The following is a 17999-nucleotide window of genomic DNA, read 5'->3' as shown; positions in this document are numbered from 1 at the left end:
TCATCGGCCCTAGAAAGATGGATTCGCGAGGCTCGTTTGCGCATGTGCGGGTCGTGAGGGAGCGCGACTGCCGGCAACGGCCAACATGTCGGCGCAGGGGGACTGCGAGTTCCTGGTGAAGCGGGCGCGGGAGCTGGTCCAGGGGGACCTGTGGGCGGCCAAGGCCTGGCTTATCACCGCACGGAGCCTCTACCCCGCCGACTTCAACATCCAGGTCGGTGAGGGCGCGCCGAGGCTCCGTCCGGCCTCCCCTTAACGCCTCTCCTCTTTTCCTATGCGCTGCCCCACAATGCTTTGCGCGCCCCAAGCCCTGCCCTCCCTTTTTTGCTGCTGTCCTGCTGGTTCAGCCCCATAGAGATAGGAACGCATAGCACGCCCAGTTCCTTTACCTATTTGGGGACAGCGCTTCCGACTTACCATGTTTTTCTTTTCCTCACTCTTTATTATTATTATTTAATTAATTTGCCTGCTTGTTTAAAGAGTTGCAAAGATGGGAAAGCTGCTCTTGGGAGGCGGCGGAGAAATCCAGGCTTCTGCCATACGAATCGTTCGGTTGCAAGAGCGCCCACCGCCAAAAGCAGAAGCCATTAGCAGTTATCGTTATTATTTATTGAATTTGTTCACTGCTTTATTTTGCCCTGGGCAGCCCAGAGTGGCTCACAACCAAACAACCTCCCCCGCCACATAGAAACCTTAAAACCATGGGTTGGGAAAGAAATACATTAAAACACCCCAGTCTCTTCTAAAAGGCCCTAGATTGTTTGATTAGACAAAGGCCTGTCTTTGTTTTTATGCTTTCATCAGATAAAGTTCTTTGATGGGTTGGAATGCTTGTTTGCTTCTTTATGTTTTTGCTGATCCTAATATACCCCCCTGCTAAATTGTAGAAAGCAGTACTGTACGGTGCTGTAATAGGATATACAGATATTTCAAGTGAACTCTTTTGGTTTATGTTATAGTGCCTATTGCTCTAAATTGCCTGTATCACGCTGCCATGTTGACAACAAGCAGCAGTGTAAACATGCTCCAAACAAAACACACCTCACATTTTGGTAAAGATCGATTTAGATGCAATACTCCCATCAACTTACATTCCAACCCCTACCCTCCAGTCTGAACTACTGTACTCCATTAAATGCACAGTCACTTTGCTTTCATACCTCTCAGATTTCGAAATGGGGATCCCAGACAAATAGGAAAAAGTTTTTTTCTGCCTGTCTCTCTGCCTGCCTTTTTAAAAAAAGTGTGTGTGTGTGTGAGAGAGAGAGAGAGAGAGAGAGAGAGAGCATGTGCATGCATGTTTCTGCCCTCATTTTTTACTGTGATAAGGTAGAAAGATGTCATGTTGAGAAATTTGATTGAAGATGTTCTGTATGGCTCATCTTCTGCCCTTGTTTTTTCAGTATGAGATGTACACTATTGAACGGAATGCAGAACGTACAGCATCAGCAGGCAGATTGCTATATGACATGTAAGATGCTTTCCATTCCCCCCCCCCCAAATCGAGGACTGAAAAAATTGTCTGTAAACCACTCTACTTAAAATTGTATTGCTTTATGGCAGTGTTTCTCAAACCTGGGTCTCCTGCTGTTGTTGGACTACAACTCCCATCAATCCCTGACCACTGGTCCTGCTAGGGGTGGCGGGAATTGTAGTCCAACAGCATCTGGGGAGCCAAGTTTGAGAAACACCAGTTATAAGGCATGATAGGAAAAGTTACAGAAAATAAACAACCTCAGTTGGGGGATGATAAAATTATGTATGGTGCGACAGAAGTGGATATATTTTCTTAATCTGTACTGGAACTTGTGGTCACCCAGTAAAACTGATCAGGATGGACAAAAAGAGTACTTGTTCACATGAAATCTGCTACCCCAGTAAGTGGTGGTAGGTAAACAAAGGTTTAGATAGAGCCATAGAAGTGCATAGGTCTATAGCTACAGTAGCTAAATAGAACCTCTAGCTTCAAAGCTAGTGTACCACATTTGAGGGCAAACAGTTATGCAGGGATATTACCTTGTCTTTGGTCTTCCTGGAAGCATTTAGCTGGCAATTGTTAGATTCAGAAAAGAGGAGACCTGCTTTAGTTCCCAGAAGAAACAAGAAACATTTTCATTTTAAGTAGCGTGGCTTTCCTGGTAAAATTTCTGTTCTTGATTGATTTCAAATATAAATAATTCCAAACTTTTTTTCAATTCTTTATTTCAGGTTTGTTAATTTCCCAGACCAGCCAGTGGTGTGGCGGGAGATTAGTGTCATTACAGCAGCCTTAAGGAATGATTCGCAGGACAAGCAAACTCAATTTTTAAGAGGTATGCCTTTCTTCCACTGAATCCCTTGCAAAACCGTTGACTTGATGATCAGTGCGGCAATGTATCTGAAGGCTTTTGAGGAACGTTCCTCCAGTAGCTGTTCTCCAATTTCTCCCAGCCAACAAGTTACTTGTCTTCTAGGAAAGAGTCTTGCAATGGTCTCCAGTCAAACCTTTTTATTATTATTTTACATTCTCTCTTCTTAGCTGTACCCCAGATTGTTTGCTTCATTGTCATCTTCCCTCCTACAGGTTTATTTGAAACCCTACCAGGCCGAGTTCAGTGTGAAATGTTACTGAAAGCCACAGAGCAGTGCTTTAATACATTGGAACGGGCAGAAATGTTGCTCCTGCTTTTGCGACGTTTCCCTGAGACTGTGGTTCAACATGGGGTAAGAGAGTGGTGTTTTTTCGTATTTCAGATACCTTTTTGTTGTTCTTCGTTCTCATACCTGACTGCAGATTGGTAGAAATAAAAAAAAAGTGGCAGGACATTCTTTGGAGGACTGTGTGATCTTTGTGCTACAACTCCATGCTAAAATTAATCAGAATAGCACAGCAGTCAGTGGGTGTAGAAGAACAACTTTTGCCAATGCTAATTTCAGATACTCAGAAATACAGAATTGGTTGATTTATGAATATTTTGAGTTTTTTTTAAAAAAACCCAGTTTCTCAGCTTTGTATTGCTGCTAATAAAATAGTGCAGGTATAAACTGTAAATTGTTCAGCAAGAGGTGAGGCAGGAAGCAGTTACTTTTCATTGTTCAATATGGTTCTGGGGAACAAAATCTTGAACTAATAGATTTTAAATTTTATTTAAACTTTGCAAAGGTGGGCCTTGGGGAAACATTATTAGAAGCAGAAAATATTGAAGACCAAGAATCACCTGTCAATTGTTTTAGAAAATTATTTGGTAAGTAAAATAGTATTTAAATGACAGGACTTGACGCTGTTTTTAATAAATGTATATTTTTGCTGTCTTGCTCATCATAACCCACGTATATTAAGAACAAAAAACTGGATAAATCCTTGTTGGAAAAAAACTTTGAGCTTTATTGCTGTGTATCTGACTCCACCTGACTTGCGTTACTCTTTTTGCAATATTTAATGTGCAAGCGAGACTCAACTTACGAAGAGGTTATGTCCCGGAGATAGTGCAATAAACCCCAAATCCCATATAATAAAAAAGACATTGGGTGCAATGGTGGGGTGGGATTGCCAAAATCTTTTTTTTCTGGGCGCCTGCCAAGCGGATAAAGTTGAATGCGTACAAGTTAAATGTGCTTAAGTTGTGAGCTACCGTACCTGTATTAGAAAAGTTGTATTCTGGTTCATACTGTGGCTCTGAGATCCAATATCCAATAAAAGGGGACAAATCTACAGTAGGCCTGCAACTGTCCCTCGCTGCCCCACAAGCTGGCAGCAACATTATTTCTTGGGGATGGGGAGAAACTACAGCATTGTAATTGTAAGGGAGTTTCTGGAGTTTGAAAATGCACCAAGAGGTAAAAGCTCCTCTCAAAAGTCAGCCCGTTGTCATCTGTCAAACCTCCACTGTTGATTTAGGTTCCATAGAGGTGTTAATAATGTAATAGGTTTAATTGCATGGTAGAATCTTATATAAAGTACTTCAGTAGAGTTTATTCTGGTGTAGGGATGGGGAACCTGTTGCCTCTCATTTGGGGGGGGGTATTTCATTGGTTTATTTGGGGTGCTTACCATGGTAATAGTTTTCATCTCTAAAATAAAAACAGCTAGGGATAAATGTTTATTTGCTTGACTACTGCCCCCATCATGCTTGACCACTTGGCCATGCTGGCTGCAATTGATGGAAGTTGTGAAGTTCAGTGACATTTGAAGGGCTCCAGGTTCCCCATACCAGCTTTTAGAAGATGACATGTATCTTTGAAATCTATTGCCTAATTTAATAAGCTATTGGTTTAACCTGTTGTTAGCAGGACCTTGTTTTAGAGGAGTCTCAAAGCAGCTTGTCACTCACTTTGCTTGGTTAAATTGCATTGTCAGGACAACTGAAAATCCTAAAATACTGTTTTTGGCTCCTTTTTAGTCTGTGATGTCCTTCCCCTAATAATTAACAACCCTGATGTGCGCCTTCCGGCCAACCTGTTATATAAGTATCTGAATAAAGCAGCAGAGTTTTATATTAATTATGTGACGAGATCTGCGCAGACTGAAAATCAATACCAAGGTAAAGGCACTGGAGCCAAATGCACTAGCAAATTTAGGAGATTACTGCATGTCAGAACAGTATGTGGGGTTGTGTGAGGGAGTGGGGGGGGGTTGGACTGTGAATTGCTGCAGAGCTCATCTGTGTCTGGCTGTAGCGGTCTCTATTTCCTCCCCACACCTTCCCCAAAATATTAAAGAAGGCTGAGCTAATTGACGTGAGGGTAGCTTGGTTTAAGACCAAAAAATGCCATGGGTTCCATTTCTAGAATATTTGTTCGAGTCAGATTTTGCTTGCATTTTAGGAGTTTACTTTTGAATAGATGCCATGGAAAATTTTAACTACCACCTGCTTTGTTAGAACCGCAATCCGTGATTCTAACAAGAAATAAGAAAACTTGTTCGAATCTCCACATCCTTAAAAGTACTTGTCACCTAATCCCATGCAAACGGGTAATACCAGACTTTGTGCAGTCCAGCAGTGCAGCAGAGAAGATGACCACATAGATACCTTCTTAGATCCATTCAGAAGGAAATCGGTCTGTAAACCCTGGAGGAGTATTACTTATCCATGTACATATCATTTAAAAAAACACCAAAAAACAAGACAGGACACATCACTACTGTCAGAGTGGGTTTATATGGTCTAGAAAACAACAGAAGAAGGGAAGGAAATTGAGGTAGTAAAAAGGAAGAACGTTATCAGGAGTCTTTCTTCCATAGGGGGCAGAAAGGATAGAGTTGTTTTCATGGACCCCAAGGCTTTTTGACAGCTGAGCTTGGTAGATGGGATGTGTGAAAATATTAGAGGTGAACCAGGCCATGAAGAATTTTGAAGGTAGATATGAGCTATTTGTACAGGATCCAGAATCAGCTTTCTCCTCTGTATTTCACCATTTGAGATTTGTCTTTTTATTCAAGTTTGGACATTTTCCATAATATGTGTGTGTGTGTGCGTGCGCGCACACACACACACACATGCATATAAGCAGTGTAAGAGGCACAGACTGAAGGAAGTTAGACTGTTAAATTGATTTTTGGTGATGAACTAAGATATGCTTCTGTTGGTTTCTAGGTACACAGGATACATCTGATCTTGTGTCCCCCAGTAAACGAAGCTCTCAGAAATACGTAATAGAGGGCTTAACTGAGAAATCTTCTCAAATTACGGATCCGTGGGAAAGGGTGTTCAAGATACTGTCCGTAGTGGGAGTAAGGTGTGAATGGCAGATGGACATGGCAAGAAGGTTTGTTGTTATTATTACATTATAATCCTATTATTATCATCATTATAAATCCTATGCATGTTTCATCAGAAACAAGTCCCATTACATTTAATAGCACTTAATGGCATACAAGGGTGTCTAGGATTGCAGGCTTGAGGGTGAATGGCTTGGATTCTAAAATAAGATCAGAGGTGGAAAGTTTCCTTTTCTCCTTGCAGGAACCCGAAAAGCCTCTCCAAAGAGCATGGGTCCTGAAAAATAGGGAATAGGGGCATGGGAATCTCTGTGCAAGTTTGGGCGATTTCTTCCAGGGTCCTCTCCCATGGTTTTCAAGAGGGTCCTTGTTGAACGATGCTTGTTGAAGGGTGCAGCTGCCTGCAGGAGGGGAGGGCATACTTTCCTTAAGTGAACATTTAATAATAATAATAATTAATTTATTATTTATACCCCGCCCATCTGGCTGGGTTTCCCCAGCCACTCTGGGCGGCTTCCAACAGAAAAATAAAACACAGTAATCTATTAAACATTTAAAAAGCCTCCCTGAACAGGGCTGCCTTCAGATGTCTTCTAAAAGTCTGGTAGCTGTTTTCCTCTTTGACATCTGTTGGGAGGGCGTTCCACAGGGCGGGCGCCACCACCGAGAAGGCCCTCTGCCTAGTTCCCTGCAACTTGGCTTCTCGGAACGAGGGAACCGCCAGAAGGCCCTCAGTGCTGGACCTCAGTGTCCGGGCAGAATGATGGAGGTGGAGACGCTCCTTCAGGTATACTGGACCGAGGCCATTTAGGGCTTTAAAGGTCAGCACCAACACTTTGAATTTAAAAAAGATAGCATATTAAAACTACCGGATTAGAAAGTCTATTCACTTTGTATACTTGTGTCTTCAGAAGCTTTGGCGACACATTGCTCAAAATGAAAGATGTCTGCAGATACATCAGTAACTATGATAACGAAGCTCATGCAAAATACAAGACCCAAGTGGTCTATTCCACAATGCTGGTCTTCTTCAAGAACGCATTCTTGTATGTCAGCAGCATCCAACCTTCTCTCTTCCAAGGTTAGTTCATGGCCAAGTACTTCGTTAAGAGCAAGGGTAGGTTCACCTGCAGCCCTCCAGATAATGTTGGACTCTTTGGTTCCCATTTGGACCCCCAACTGGCATGGCCAATGGTCAGGGATAATGGGATTTGTAGTCCAAAACATCTGGAAGCGCATAGGTTAGCCCAGCCCATAGATGAACCTATTTGGTTGTAGGTTTTTATTTCGTTTAAACCAATAATCCTGGGATTCTTTACAGATATATCAGGGGCTCCTCAGTGAAAAAGTCAGAAATGATGAACAAGCATCTTGACAATAGCCCCTGCAGATGTGCATCCCACACAGTGCCCACAATACTGTAACAATGAATGCACTGGCTGTGGGGAAGAGTAGCGTGTTCCCCTAGCAATGGAGCGTTGCTGTTTTGGGTGGTGGACCAGCACAGACTTGAGGGGAAACATCAGGAAAAACGTAGAACAGACTCAATAGCCCTGTGTGCATGTGATGTGAGTACACACAAAATTGGTCTGAAGGCAAAACTCAATGTGACACTAAACTTATCATTAGAATCCATCTGTGCTATGTGTCAAAAGAAATTGTTTTGGGGACCGATAGCATTACCTAGGAGGGATTTTCATAAGGACCGCAACAGATTGGAGGGAGGGGAGTCCTGATGAAATTGCACAGCTCATTCCTCATTGCTTTAGTTAAGAGGGCCCTTAATAATAATAATAATAATATGTATTTATTTATTTATTTATACATACATACATACATACATACATACATACATACATACATACATACAAACCCCGCCCACTCTGGGCGGCTTACAACAGAAAAACAAGCTACAAGAATCTATTAAACATTAAAAGCCTCCCTAAACAGGGCTGCCTTCAGATGTCTTCTAAAAATCTGGTAGTTGTTTTTCTCTTTGACACCTGATGGGAGGGCGTTCCACAGGGTGGGCGCCACTACCGAGAAGGCCCTCTGTCTGGTTCCCTGCAACTTTGCTTCTCTCAACAAGGGAACTGCCAGAAGGCCCTTGGCGCTGGACCTCAGTGTCCGGGCAGAACGATGGGGGTGGAGACACTCCTTCAGGTATACTGGACCGAGGCCATTTAGGGCTTTAAAGGTCAGCACCAACACTTTGAATTGTGCTCGGAAACATACTGGGAGCCAATGTAGGTCTTTCAAGACCGGTGTTATGTGGTCTCAGCGGCCGCTCCCAGTCACCAGTCTAGCTGCTGCATTCTGGATTAGTTGTAATTTCCGGGTCACCTTCAAAGGTAGCGCCACGTAGAGTGCATTGCAGTAGTCCAAGCGGGAGATAACTAGAGCATGCACCACTCTGGTGAGACAGTCTGCAGGCAGGTAGGGTCTCAGCCTGCATACCAGATGGGGCTGGTAGACACTGCCCTGGACACAGAATTGACCTGTGCCTCCATGGACAGCTGTGAGTCCAAAATGACTCCCAGGCTGCGCACCTGGTCCTTCAGGGGCACAGTTACCCCATTCAGGACCAGGGAGTCCTCCACACCTGCCCGCCTTCTGTCCCCCACAAAAAGTACTTCTGTCTTGTCAGGATTCAACCTCAATCTGTTAGCCACCATCCATCCTCCAACCGCCTCCAGGCACTCACACAGGACCTTCACCACAGTCACTAGTTCTGATTTGAAAGAGGTAGAGCTGAGTCATCATACTGATGAACACCCAGCCTACTTAGATCGTCCTAAGTAGCCCCAGGAGTTTGTGATTTGCTCAGTGTACCATGATTGGCATATTTGTGGGCTTTATATATTGATGAACCTCCCTTGTTATCTTAGTTTTATGGATGATAGAGAGATTTAGCCCTTAAATTGCTGGCCAAGGATTCACGGGCTCAGAAATAAATTGTAGGTATGACCTCGTGTCAAAATACCTAATTCCTTTTAGGAGGATTTGGCATCTAAAACCTGGGTGTTGATTTCTCCATAAAATTATTATTTTACTTTTGCTTGGTATTGTGAAGTATATGCTTAATAAATTGCTTATAGTACAATTTGATGCTTTCACCATACTGCTGGAAGTGAATCTTCCAGTAGCTAGAAGCAGATTCCAGTGGCATTCTCTCAGTTGCAACTGTGCTTAAGTGGTGTGTTTCATTTTAAACATAGGACCAAATGCCCCAAACCAAGTTCCACTGGTTTTGCTAGAGGATGTTTCCAATGTTTATGGCGATACTGACATTGAACGGAGCAAACATGTGCACAAAAAGAGGAAGCTTGCCGAAGGGAGAGAGAAAACCATGGTAACATGTTCTATTCTTGGTATAAATGGAATGTAATTTGGCATAGGGTTTTAGGATGTGGGTTTGTTCACAATTATTCTTTCTGAAATTTGAATGTATTTTGGTTTAGTAAGAAGAAACATCTTTCGTTTTGAAGCCTAAATTGGAAGCATTGTGTTATCAATGAACACCTGAATTGACCTTTTGAGTTTGCAATAAGTCTAGCATCATTAACTTCATTTGGTAGTAGTCCTCAGAGTTGTAATGTGAATAGAATTTGATTTTGCTTTGTTTGTGCTGTGTTGAAACCAGCTGAGAACTCTTGAGTGTATTTCCTTCAGTTGTAGTCAACTGTATATCATATGACTTTCACACAGTGCTTAAGGTGATATTTGTAAGAAGTTGTTTGTCAGAGTCAAAGGGTTTAGAATTTGAAGCATATAGTTTGACATGATACTTAAGCATTGTCTCAACCTGCAGAGAACGAAGATTGGGGCTCAAAGACAAATGAAGTGTGGGCTGCAGGGAAGTTAAGCAGTAAATGGGCACAATATGTGATACTGCAGAGCTTACATGGGACAGAAGCTAAGGCAGGTTATTGTTGGTTTGAGTGAATATTTAAGTGCTTTTGACAGTTTTCTTGGAGCAAACACTTTTTGATTCTGGAATACTTAAATAAGACAAGTGTATTGGGTTACTTTAGAAGTGGCAGAAAACAAGTATTTTTGCTATGCTGCCTGCAAAGTCATTTTGGCTTTAAAAAAGCATTGCCAACTTTTTCAAAAGTTTGCCTACCTGGAGGCAGTACTTAGTTGCTACCAGGAATCTGGTAGTAACTAATGTTCTGCGAACATATGCTATGGACTGCCAGTTTTTTACACAGTTAACTCAAATACAACATTTATGTTAACCTATTGCTCAGTTTATTTTTATTTTTTAAATGTTTCATTTAAGCATTTAGGCATATTTACAAGCAAACAAACTAAGTACACACACTTAAAGGGACGCGGGTGGCACTGTGGTATAAACCACTGAGCCTTGGGCTTGCCAATCAGAAGGTCAGAGGTTCGAATCCCCGCGATGGGGTGAGCTCCCGTTGCTCGGTCCCTGCTCCTGCTAACCTAGCATTTCGAAAGCACACAGTGCAAGTAGATAAATAGGTACGGTACCACTCCGGCAGGAAGGTAAACGGCATTTCCGTGCGCTGCTCTGGTTCACCAGAAGCGGCTTAGTCATGCTGGCAACATGACCCAGAAGCTGTATGCCGGCTCCCTCGGCCAGTAAAGCAAGATGAGCGCCACAACCCCAGAGTCGTCCGCAACTGGACCTAACGGTCAGGGGTCCCTTTACCTTTACCTTTATACACACTTCCTTTACACACACTTAACTCATCATCTTTGAGTCATTTAAGTTCTTACTGTACTTACATTGCTTCTCATTTATCTCTGTAATTACTTCTTTTATAGTACTATTATGGTATAACATCAAGTCACCTTACAAGCCTTGTCCAAACAGTTTATTTTGCATTGACTTTTGAGCAGAGCTCTGATGACGAGGATCCTTCTGGGAAGGGGAGAAGCAGGCACATTACAGTAAATGCAGCAGACCTTCCAAACGCCATTGAAGTACAAGAAAGCTTTAGGTTGGCTAGGGAGAGCTGGGAACTTCTCCATTCTCTTGAATCTTTGGATAAAGGTACGTATGATGGTGTGCTGACAAGCTTTATGCTGCTTTGGTATACATGGGAAATAAATAAAAATGCTTCCGGAACCTTGCAGTTACATTAAATGATCATGTTCCATCCAGGTCTTGTGCCTTTTGGCAGGGAACTGACAAGTGTCTTTTGAGTCTTCGCTCTAATGCGACTCACGGAAAGCCTTGAAGGGTAGAAGTAAATTGGCTATCATTTGCCAGCCTTGTGATCCCAAATGAACTGTTTACATGGGGAGTGGTTGACCCCTTTTTAGAGCAGGGGCTCCCAACCTTTATTAATACGGTTCTCCCTGAATATACACATCTATCATTTTGACTTCCTACAGCAGGTCCAGGAACCAGATGCAGCCCCCTGGGCCTTTCTGTTTGACCTTTGAAACTCTCCCCAGACCACTCACCCTCCCAAGCTGCTCCTCTCCCCAACCCTTTTTTGCACCCTCCTTGAGTGTTTTTGACTGGGCTGAAAGTTTATTCGACTCGCTCGTTGCCTGACCCTTTTTTTGCCTCTGACCTGGGCCCCCACCTCTGACATCTGAACCACCCTCCACCCTCCTGAAGGCTTTCCAGAAGGGAATATAGTTCTTGGGCTGAAAGAGGTTCCCCCATCTCTATTCTAGAAGAACCAGGTTGTCTAGCAGCACAGTTTGGGTCTAGGCCTGAGGACAAGGTCTGAAGAGTGTTCACTACCAAGTTCATGCCCGTGTATTTCTGTGCTGTCTTTACCTGAAGGCTTACAGAGAGAGAGCTAAAGCAAGCAATTGCCCTGATATATTTGCCTGTAATCCATTTTATTTTGCAGAATTCACAAGAATGTGTGTGTCATGGAAGACCGATACTTGGCTTTGGCTGCGGATCTTCCTCACAGATATGATCATCTATCAGGTAAAAGCTGCACATGCAGATTCCTTCCGTTTTAATGTAATGCTTAGCCAAGAGTTCTTTTCTGCAGGAACTCAGCCTGAACAAACAAATGGCTGCATATTGCCTCTCAAACCAATTGTCAATGGGGGCACCTGAAGCTAAACTGTGTGTACTTCTGCTCAAGCATGAAAGGTTTGGACTTCAGGGTTCCTACTTGGGTGTCATCAGTACTCAGCCCTGTTCCCAGCAGTAACCATCAAAGGTTGGGCTGCTCTGAAGCAATGTACTTTAAGTGTTCTGAACCCTCAGATGGTGTTGTAGAAATACAGTAAATATAAAGCTGGTGTAACTAGCAGCAAAGAGCCATGAATCGAGAATCTCACCTCTTTCATGAATTCACCAGGCGCTCTTAGGCAAGCTGTGCTCTCTCAGCCTTCAGCTCTTCTTCTGCAAAATGGGTGTAATAATGCTCACCCTTCTTAAGAAGCTGCTGTAACAATTACTGAGTGCACACATGTAAGTAGTAGTACTAGTAGTTGTAGTAGTAGTCTTGTCTCCATTCTTAATATTAAGCATGGTGTTTTTTAAACTTAGCTTTATAGAAAGCATAGTCTTTTGTTTCCTAGAGACCCCTGATTTCTGAAAATGGTCAATTTAGACTGATCTGTCTTTTGTGTTTCTGTCTTTGGAAAGGGTCAATATAAAAAAGCAATTGCCAGCTTGCATCACTTATCAGCTCTGCAGGGATCTCACTCTCCGCAGCAGATCCTGGGGCAAGGATCCCTAGAGAACCAGCGATCCCTAATCCAGCTTGCAACCTGTCACTTTGCCCTTGGAGAATACCGTGTAAGCCTCTGTGCTCCTCCTTAATCTAGCTAGTCTCTTCCCTTTCTTGCTGTTGACCTGCTGCAAAGAGTGGAATTTATGGGACAGAGTGCAGGTCTCAGAAAGGCTCTCAACTGGGCTGTGAATGCCAACCAAAACTCTTGTAGATGTCATCTGTTACGAAGAAGGAAATAGGTCATGTTTGCCCGTGGATGGTGGTGGTGGTGTAATGTGAACAATGGGTCACATGGCCCAGTGCTTGGTCTCATGTCTGGAGCAGATCAACCATGTCTGGATGTTCTGAGATAAGGATGCCAAGTGCATGACTTGCTGAGTCATTCCTCCCATTGGCTCAGAAAAGGGATGGTGCTACCCCCATGTCATCTATATCATTGTTTGGATGTTGCAAGCAAAACTGGGGAGCCTCCAGCTCGAGATGGGCTATGCTTCTCACACCAATTCTGTTTGCATAAATCAAGAAGGAACATTTGCTTCTACAAGCAGCCTGAATCGACCCCTTAAAAATATAGTGACAATCTTAACTGTCTAATTATTGTTGCTTTAACTGCTGGCTTGTGTGGGTTCGCTTCTAAAATCATTGATCTTCTTTTTCTTTTTGCAGTTGGCCTGTGAAAAGGTACTTGACCTGATGTGCTACATGGTGCTTCCCATACAAGAAGGGGTTAAGCTTCCGGAAGAGCAGCCTACAGGGAAGTCCAAATTCAGGAAAGGTACTGGATTACTTTATCTCTGAATAGCAGACAGGAAAACTCTGAATTAAAAATCCTAGTGATCTAGCCCCTAAATCTGTTCAGAAAAAGTCTGTTTGCTAAAAACATACCTTTTCAAAAAAGCAAAAGTACTTCTTTTCCCTGATGTACCCCTTCCCCCCCTCCAATAAACAAACAAACAAACAAACAAACAAACAAACATACAAGTGTATCTGATAGAGGACAAGGATCCAAAGATCACGTTAAACATGGCCAAATTTTGTTGCTATAAAACTTAGGGAATAAGCTGTGCTACTGTAAAGACTAAGGCCTTAGAAGCAAATTATAGATAATATTGTAGAGATTAAGACTTAAACCATATTTTAAGTGCTGCCATAATTGTATTGTTTATCATTATATTGATTGTTAATTTAAATTTAATTTTATTGTGTTTCTGCATTGTTTAGTACGGTATGTGAGTCTGGTCTGGGACCGTAATAAATTCAAATTCAAAATATACAAGTCACTGGGTTAAATTATGATGATTTGGATCATTCTTGTTACAGATGGTATTGAGTTGGGAAGAAGAAGTGGTGTCAGGGAATGTTCTAGCAGTGAACATTCCTTGACTATCGGACTGGAGAGGTGGCAGGGCTCAGACAGCATCCGAGAGCCACTACTGCAATCTGAGACAGACACCCAGGGGGAGGGGGAGGGAGAAGTGTCCAGCGGGGAGATGGCCCACCCTTTCAAGTTCGCGCCTGAATTGAGACATTCCAGAGCACGCAAACGTAAAGGGAGGAGGTCCGGACTCCCCCGGTTGTTATGCTGGGGGAGGAGCAGGCAAGGGGCATTGGGGGAATCTTCCTCGGACTGAGCAGACATGTTTCCTCGAAACTGTATTGCACTGTATATATCAGGCACAAATAAAAGTCTTAAAGACAGAATGGCTGTGGAACTCAGAAGCAATCCGTGACAGGTGGCATTAGCAAATTGGGAATTATTTTTAATGGCTAACTGTTGTGACTTGGTTCTTAGCAAAGTTACAGACTTTGTAATAATTATCAATCTGTCATTTGTCTTTAGCTACGGAGTTGAAGCTCTGGCCGTGTACCAGTAAAGCAATTATGCCCTATTGCCTACGGTTACTGTTAGCTTGTTTTAAGGTAAGTTGTTATTCCGTTTGTAGTGAGGAAAACATGCCTTGTTACCACTTGGTTTCTGGAGTGGATAGACTTGGTCATTTCTATGATTTGTTAAGCAGAATCATAGAATAAGAAGGGAGGATTTTTACTATCAGTGAGTAAAAATCCACCAAAAGAATTTACAAGATTTGGAAATTAACTTTCTGACTCTGTTTGCTCCAAATTAACATTCCCAATTATTATATTAATCCTCTCTCAAAAACAGGAACTTTTTTTACTGCTTTATATGAACCAGGGACCCAGGTGGCGCTGTGGGTTAAACCACTGAGCCTAGGGCTTGCTGATCAGAAGGTCAGCGGTTCGAATCCCTGCGACGGGGTGAGCTCCCGTTGCTCGGTCCCAGCTCCTGCCAACCTAGCAGTTCGAAAGCATGTCAAAATGCAAGTAGATAAATAGGAACCGCTACAGTGGGAAGGCAAACGGCGTTTCCATGTGCTGCTCTGGTTCACCAGAAGCGGCTTTGTCATGCTGGCCACATGACCTGGAAGCTATACGCCGGCTCCCTCGGCCAATAATGTGAGATGAGCGCGCAACCCCAGAGTCGGTCACGACTGGACCTAATGGTCAGGGGTCCCTTTACCTTTTTGAACTAGCATGGTGACTAAGAGGCTCTGCTGTGACTTAAGGGAGTCCCCAGTTCAAAGCTTGTATCCTCCATGAACCCAACCAGGTGTCCAAGGCAAGCCACAGTACCCCATCTGAAATATCATGGTAATAATAGTGGTCCACCTTACAGTGTTGCTGCAGTTGTGTCCACTTCTGGGCACCACAATTGCTGGAATACGTGCGGAGGAGGGTGACCAAGATGATCAAGGGTCTGGAAACCAAGCCTTATGAGGAACAGTTGAGGGAATTGGGTATGTTGAGGCTGCAAAACAGCAGACTGAGAGGAGATATGATAACCATCTTAAAATATCTAAAAGGCTGTCACATTGTGGGTGGAGCAAGCTTGTTTTCTCCTGTTCCGAAGAGTAGGAATCAAACCAACAGTTTCACTTTACAAGAAAGGAGATTCTGACTAAACATCAGGAAGTAATTTCTGACAGTAGGAGCTGTTTGACAGTAGAATAGGCTCCCTCAGAAGGTGGTGGACTCTCTCCTTTTAAGGAAAGGTCTGTCATGTGTGATCTAGTTGAGATTCCCGTATTGCAGGGGGTTGGACTAGATGAACTTTGGGGTCCCTTCCAACTCTGCAGTTCTATGAATTATTGAGATGACACGAATTACTTTAAATGCTAAGTGGTGGTGTTGTGTCACAAGTCTCTAAAGTCTGCTTGGGACTGATTCAGCCTCATTCCAAACGCCAAACAAGTATTTTTGGAGATTCTGAACAGTTCCTTGAACTTGTAGGTTCTGTTCTGGCAGCCGTCCACATTGACCTGCTGCTTCGACCAGTCCTTTGTGGATAGATATGAATGTCGTAATCCGTAGCCTGGCAGAATCTCAGGAAATGAGATTCACATGCAAAAATGTGAAGCAACTCCTCTTTAGGTTTCTCTGCATTTTTCCCTTGCAGCTGAGAGCTTTCACAGACAACAGAGATGATATGGCATTGGGTCATGTGATTGTGTTGCTGCAGCATGAGTGGCCAAGGGGAGAAAACCTGTTCTTGAAAGCAATTAACAAAATCTGCCTACAAGGAAACTTCCAGTATGAAAATTTTTTCAACTATGTTACAAGTATCCTTTTTCCAAAAATGCCCTGGGACCAGCTTAACCGTTAAGGAAGCATCTTCTAGGAGGCCCACATTTTCAGAATTTCCAAAGAGAAGAGGGGTCTGATCTTAGAAAATGTGGGGTAGAGGTTTGATTGAGTGGAATTTAAGTTCTATAATAGCTGGGAAATGAAAGGGGCAATGGAGCAGGAGGAGAGAGAAAGACTCAGGAACATGGTGATAGGCATTTAGGAATGGCCCAGCGGCCCAGACACTTCAGTTTGTGGGACAACCTGTTCATGGGAACTATGGCATGTGTTAACTGCTGGATACTTTTAAGTGTAAGAAATTCCCTTCCTATTGCAGGACTGGTCAGTGTGCCCCAGCCAACACTGTACTAGTTTATTAGAGCAAAAGATAAATTAAATCCACCCATTTGCATACAGTTAGTGAAGGGGAAACATAAAGTGATTTACTAGGACATCAATAACAAGGAACAAGATTTTGAAGATCACTTGCAAAACACATCATAATATTTTTTTTCTATGTTCAAATCTTTCCTTTTTGGACCTGAACAATTGCTCCAGATATTGATATGCTGGAAGAATTTGCCTATTTAAGAACACAAGAAGGAGGAAAAATTCACTTGGAATTGTTGCCAAATCAGGGAATGTTGATAAAGTAAGAAGACTATTTTTTCCAATTTAGAGTTGATGAGAATATAATTTATGTGATGTGGCTAGTTAAAGCAGTGTACGTACTGGAAAGCATCCAACTTGAGTTGATAGGTTTGTGTCTGTTGTACATTTAAAATTCCAGGTAAGCAGGCAACTAAATGCATACAATATCACGGTGAAATGGGAATTTAAAACTTATTTTTGGCATTGGATTCAAATGTGGGTGAGCTGGTCTCTTCAGTGCAGTGGGACCGTGTGAGGCCTGGCCAGTAAGTGCTAAGTCTCTGCAGGGCCTAGAGGGGGAAAGTGTTCCCAACTGTGGCACAATGCTAGGGATAAGGTATGTCATGGCCACATAGATTATTGCCAAGCAGACTGCTCCATTTAATACAGGGGGCAGAATCGCAAGGCCTTTCGTGGCAAAAGCGTATAGTCTTCCGCAATCGTTTGTAACAATGAAGAGCAGGTAGCAAATATTTTAAACAATGTGCAAAGTCAGCAGCTGGTTAGTCCAGGAATCTCAAATGACAGTTCTGTCATGGTGAAATCCACCAGTGGGTTGATAACTGGTAACTGCTACGCTCCCTTTCCATAGATTGCACAAAGCAGCTCACACCTCAAAAAAACATAAGCTCAGCTGTATTGTTGCAGGCTGTTGAATGAATGGCTTTTATTCCCTTCTTAATTTTTCCTATGAGGGAAAGTTATTTTGCCTCTTTAGTTCTATAAGGGTATGGTGACTGTTTCAGAGTGTATTCCAAGTTTGGGCAGGTGTGGGTTATGTGAGTCCTGTGATATCTGGGGTACCGAATCCAGTGGCATGTTCCCTGGCAGCTCTGATAAACATATTCCTGTGTCCAGTCTCTTTCCCTTGCCTCCTGTTCATATTCCTTTCAGCCACAATTGTGGCTTCTCTCGATATATATATATATATATTGTATACCTGAATGTACATCAGCTGATGTTTGTCAGTACCAGACACGTGCCTGGGTGAATTTGAGGAAGTGACCATTCATTTGAGTAGAAATATTCAGGAATCCATGGCAGCCCTGAAATGGCTCTGCACGTGGCAGTCAAAGGGCAGCATGGAAAATGTTCTCTAGGATGGACAGGGGAGCATCCCATGGGAATGAGGGTGAGGGGAGCTTGGGGTGGCAATGAGTCCACTAGTCTCTGACTAGGGAGAACCAAGGAAATCTCCAAAAAATGGTGACAGCTTGATAGCATGCCTTGGCTAGTGGCAACAATCTCACAAGGCGTCAGTCCTCATAGCCATTCATATAGCTGAGAGATTTGGATAAATGATCAAGATGGGACAGAGGAGG

The 17999-nt window shown here is 43.0% G+C and overlaps 1 protein-coding gene across 4 annotated transcripts in view; it reads left to right on the top strand.

Moving 5' to 3' along the window:
- Positions 1–17999, top strand: part of INTS10 (integrator complex subunit 10) — a 55293-nt gene that overhangs the window by 31448 nt on the left and 5846 nt on the right. Inside the window, exons 1-16 of one of the 4 annotated variants that reach the window (XR_009558507.1) lie at positions 24–214; positions 1404–1471; positions 2209–2312; positions 2564–2703; positions 3143–3224; positions 4380–4520; positions 5574–5745; positions 6610–6779; positions 8917–9050; positions 10571–10724; positions 11542–11624; positions 12297–12449; positions 13051–13159; positions 14225–14304; positions 15860–16022; positions 16585–16678. Coding sequence is in view for 3 of the 4 variants with exons in the window: in XM_060282255.1 (XP_060138238.1) it covers positions 86–214; positions 1404–1471; positions 2209–2312; positions 2564–2703; positions 3143–3224; positions 4380–4520; positions 5574–5745; positions 6610–6779; positions 8917–9050; positions 10571–10724; positions 11542–11624; positions 12297–12449; positions 13051–13159; positions 14225–14304; positions 15860–16022; positions 16585–16678 (1976 nt within the window). In the remaining variant the exon portion in view is untranslated. Of the gene's footprint in view, positions 1–23; positions 215–1403; positions 1472–2208; positions 2313–2563; positions 2704–3142; positions 3225–4379; positions 4521–5573; positions 5746–6609; positions 6780–8916; positions 9051–10570; positions 10725–11541; positions 11625–12296; positions 12450–13050; positions 13160–14224; positions 14305–15859; positions 16023–16584; positions 16679–17999 lie in introns of those variants that run through there. The other 3 variants (XM_060282255.1, XM_060282256.1, XM_060282257.1) reach the window with 3 other exon arrangements.

Source organism: Zootoca vivipara, chromosome 13, assembly GCF_963506605.1.
Source record: "Zootoca vivipara chromosome 13, rZooViv1.1, whole genome shotgun sequence".
Lineage (NCBI taxonomy): Eukaryota > Metazoa > Chordata > Lepidosauria > Squamata > Lacertidae > Zootoca > Zootoca vivipara.
This window is presented reverse-complemented; position numbering and strand designations above follow the sequence as displayed.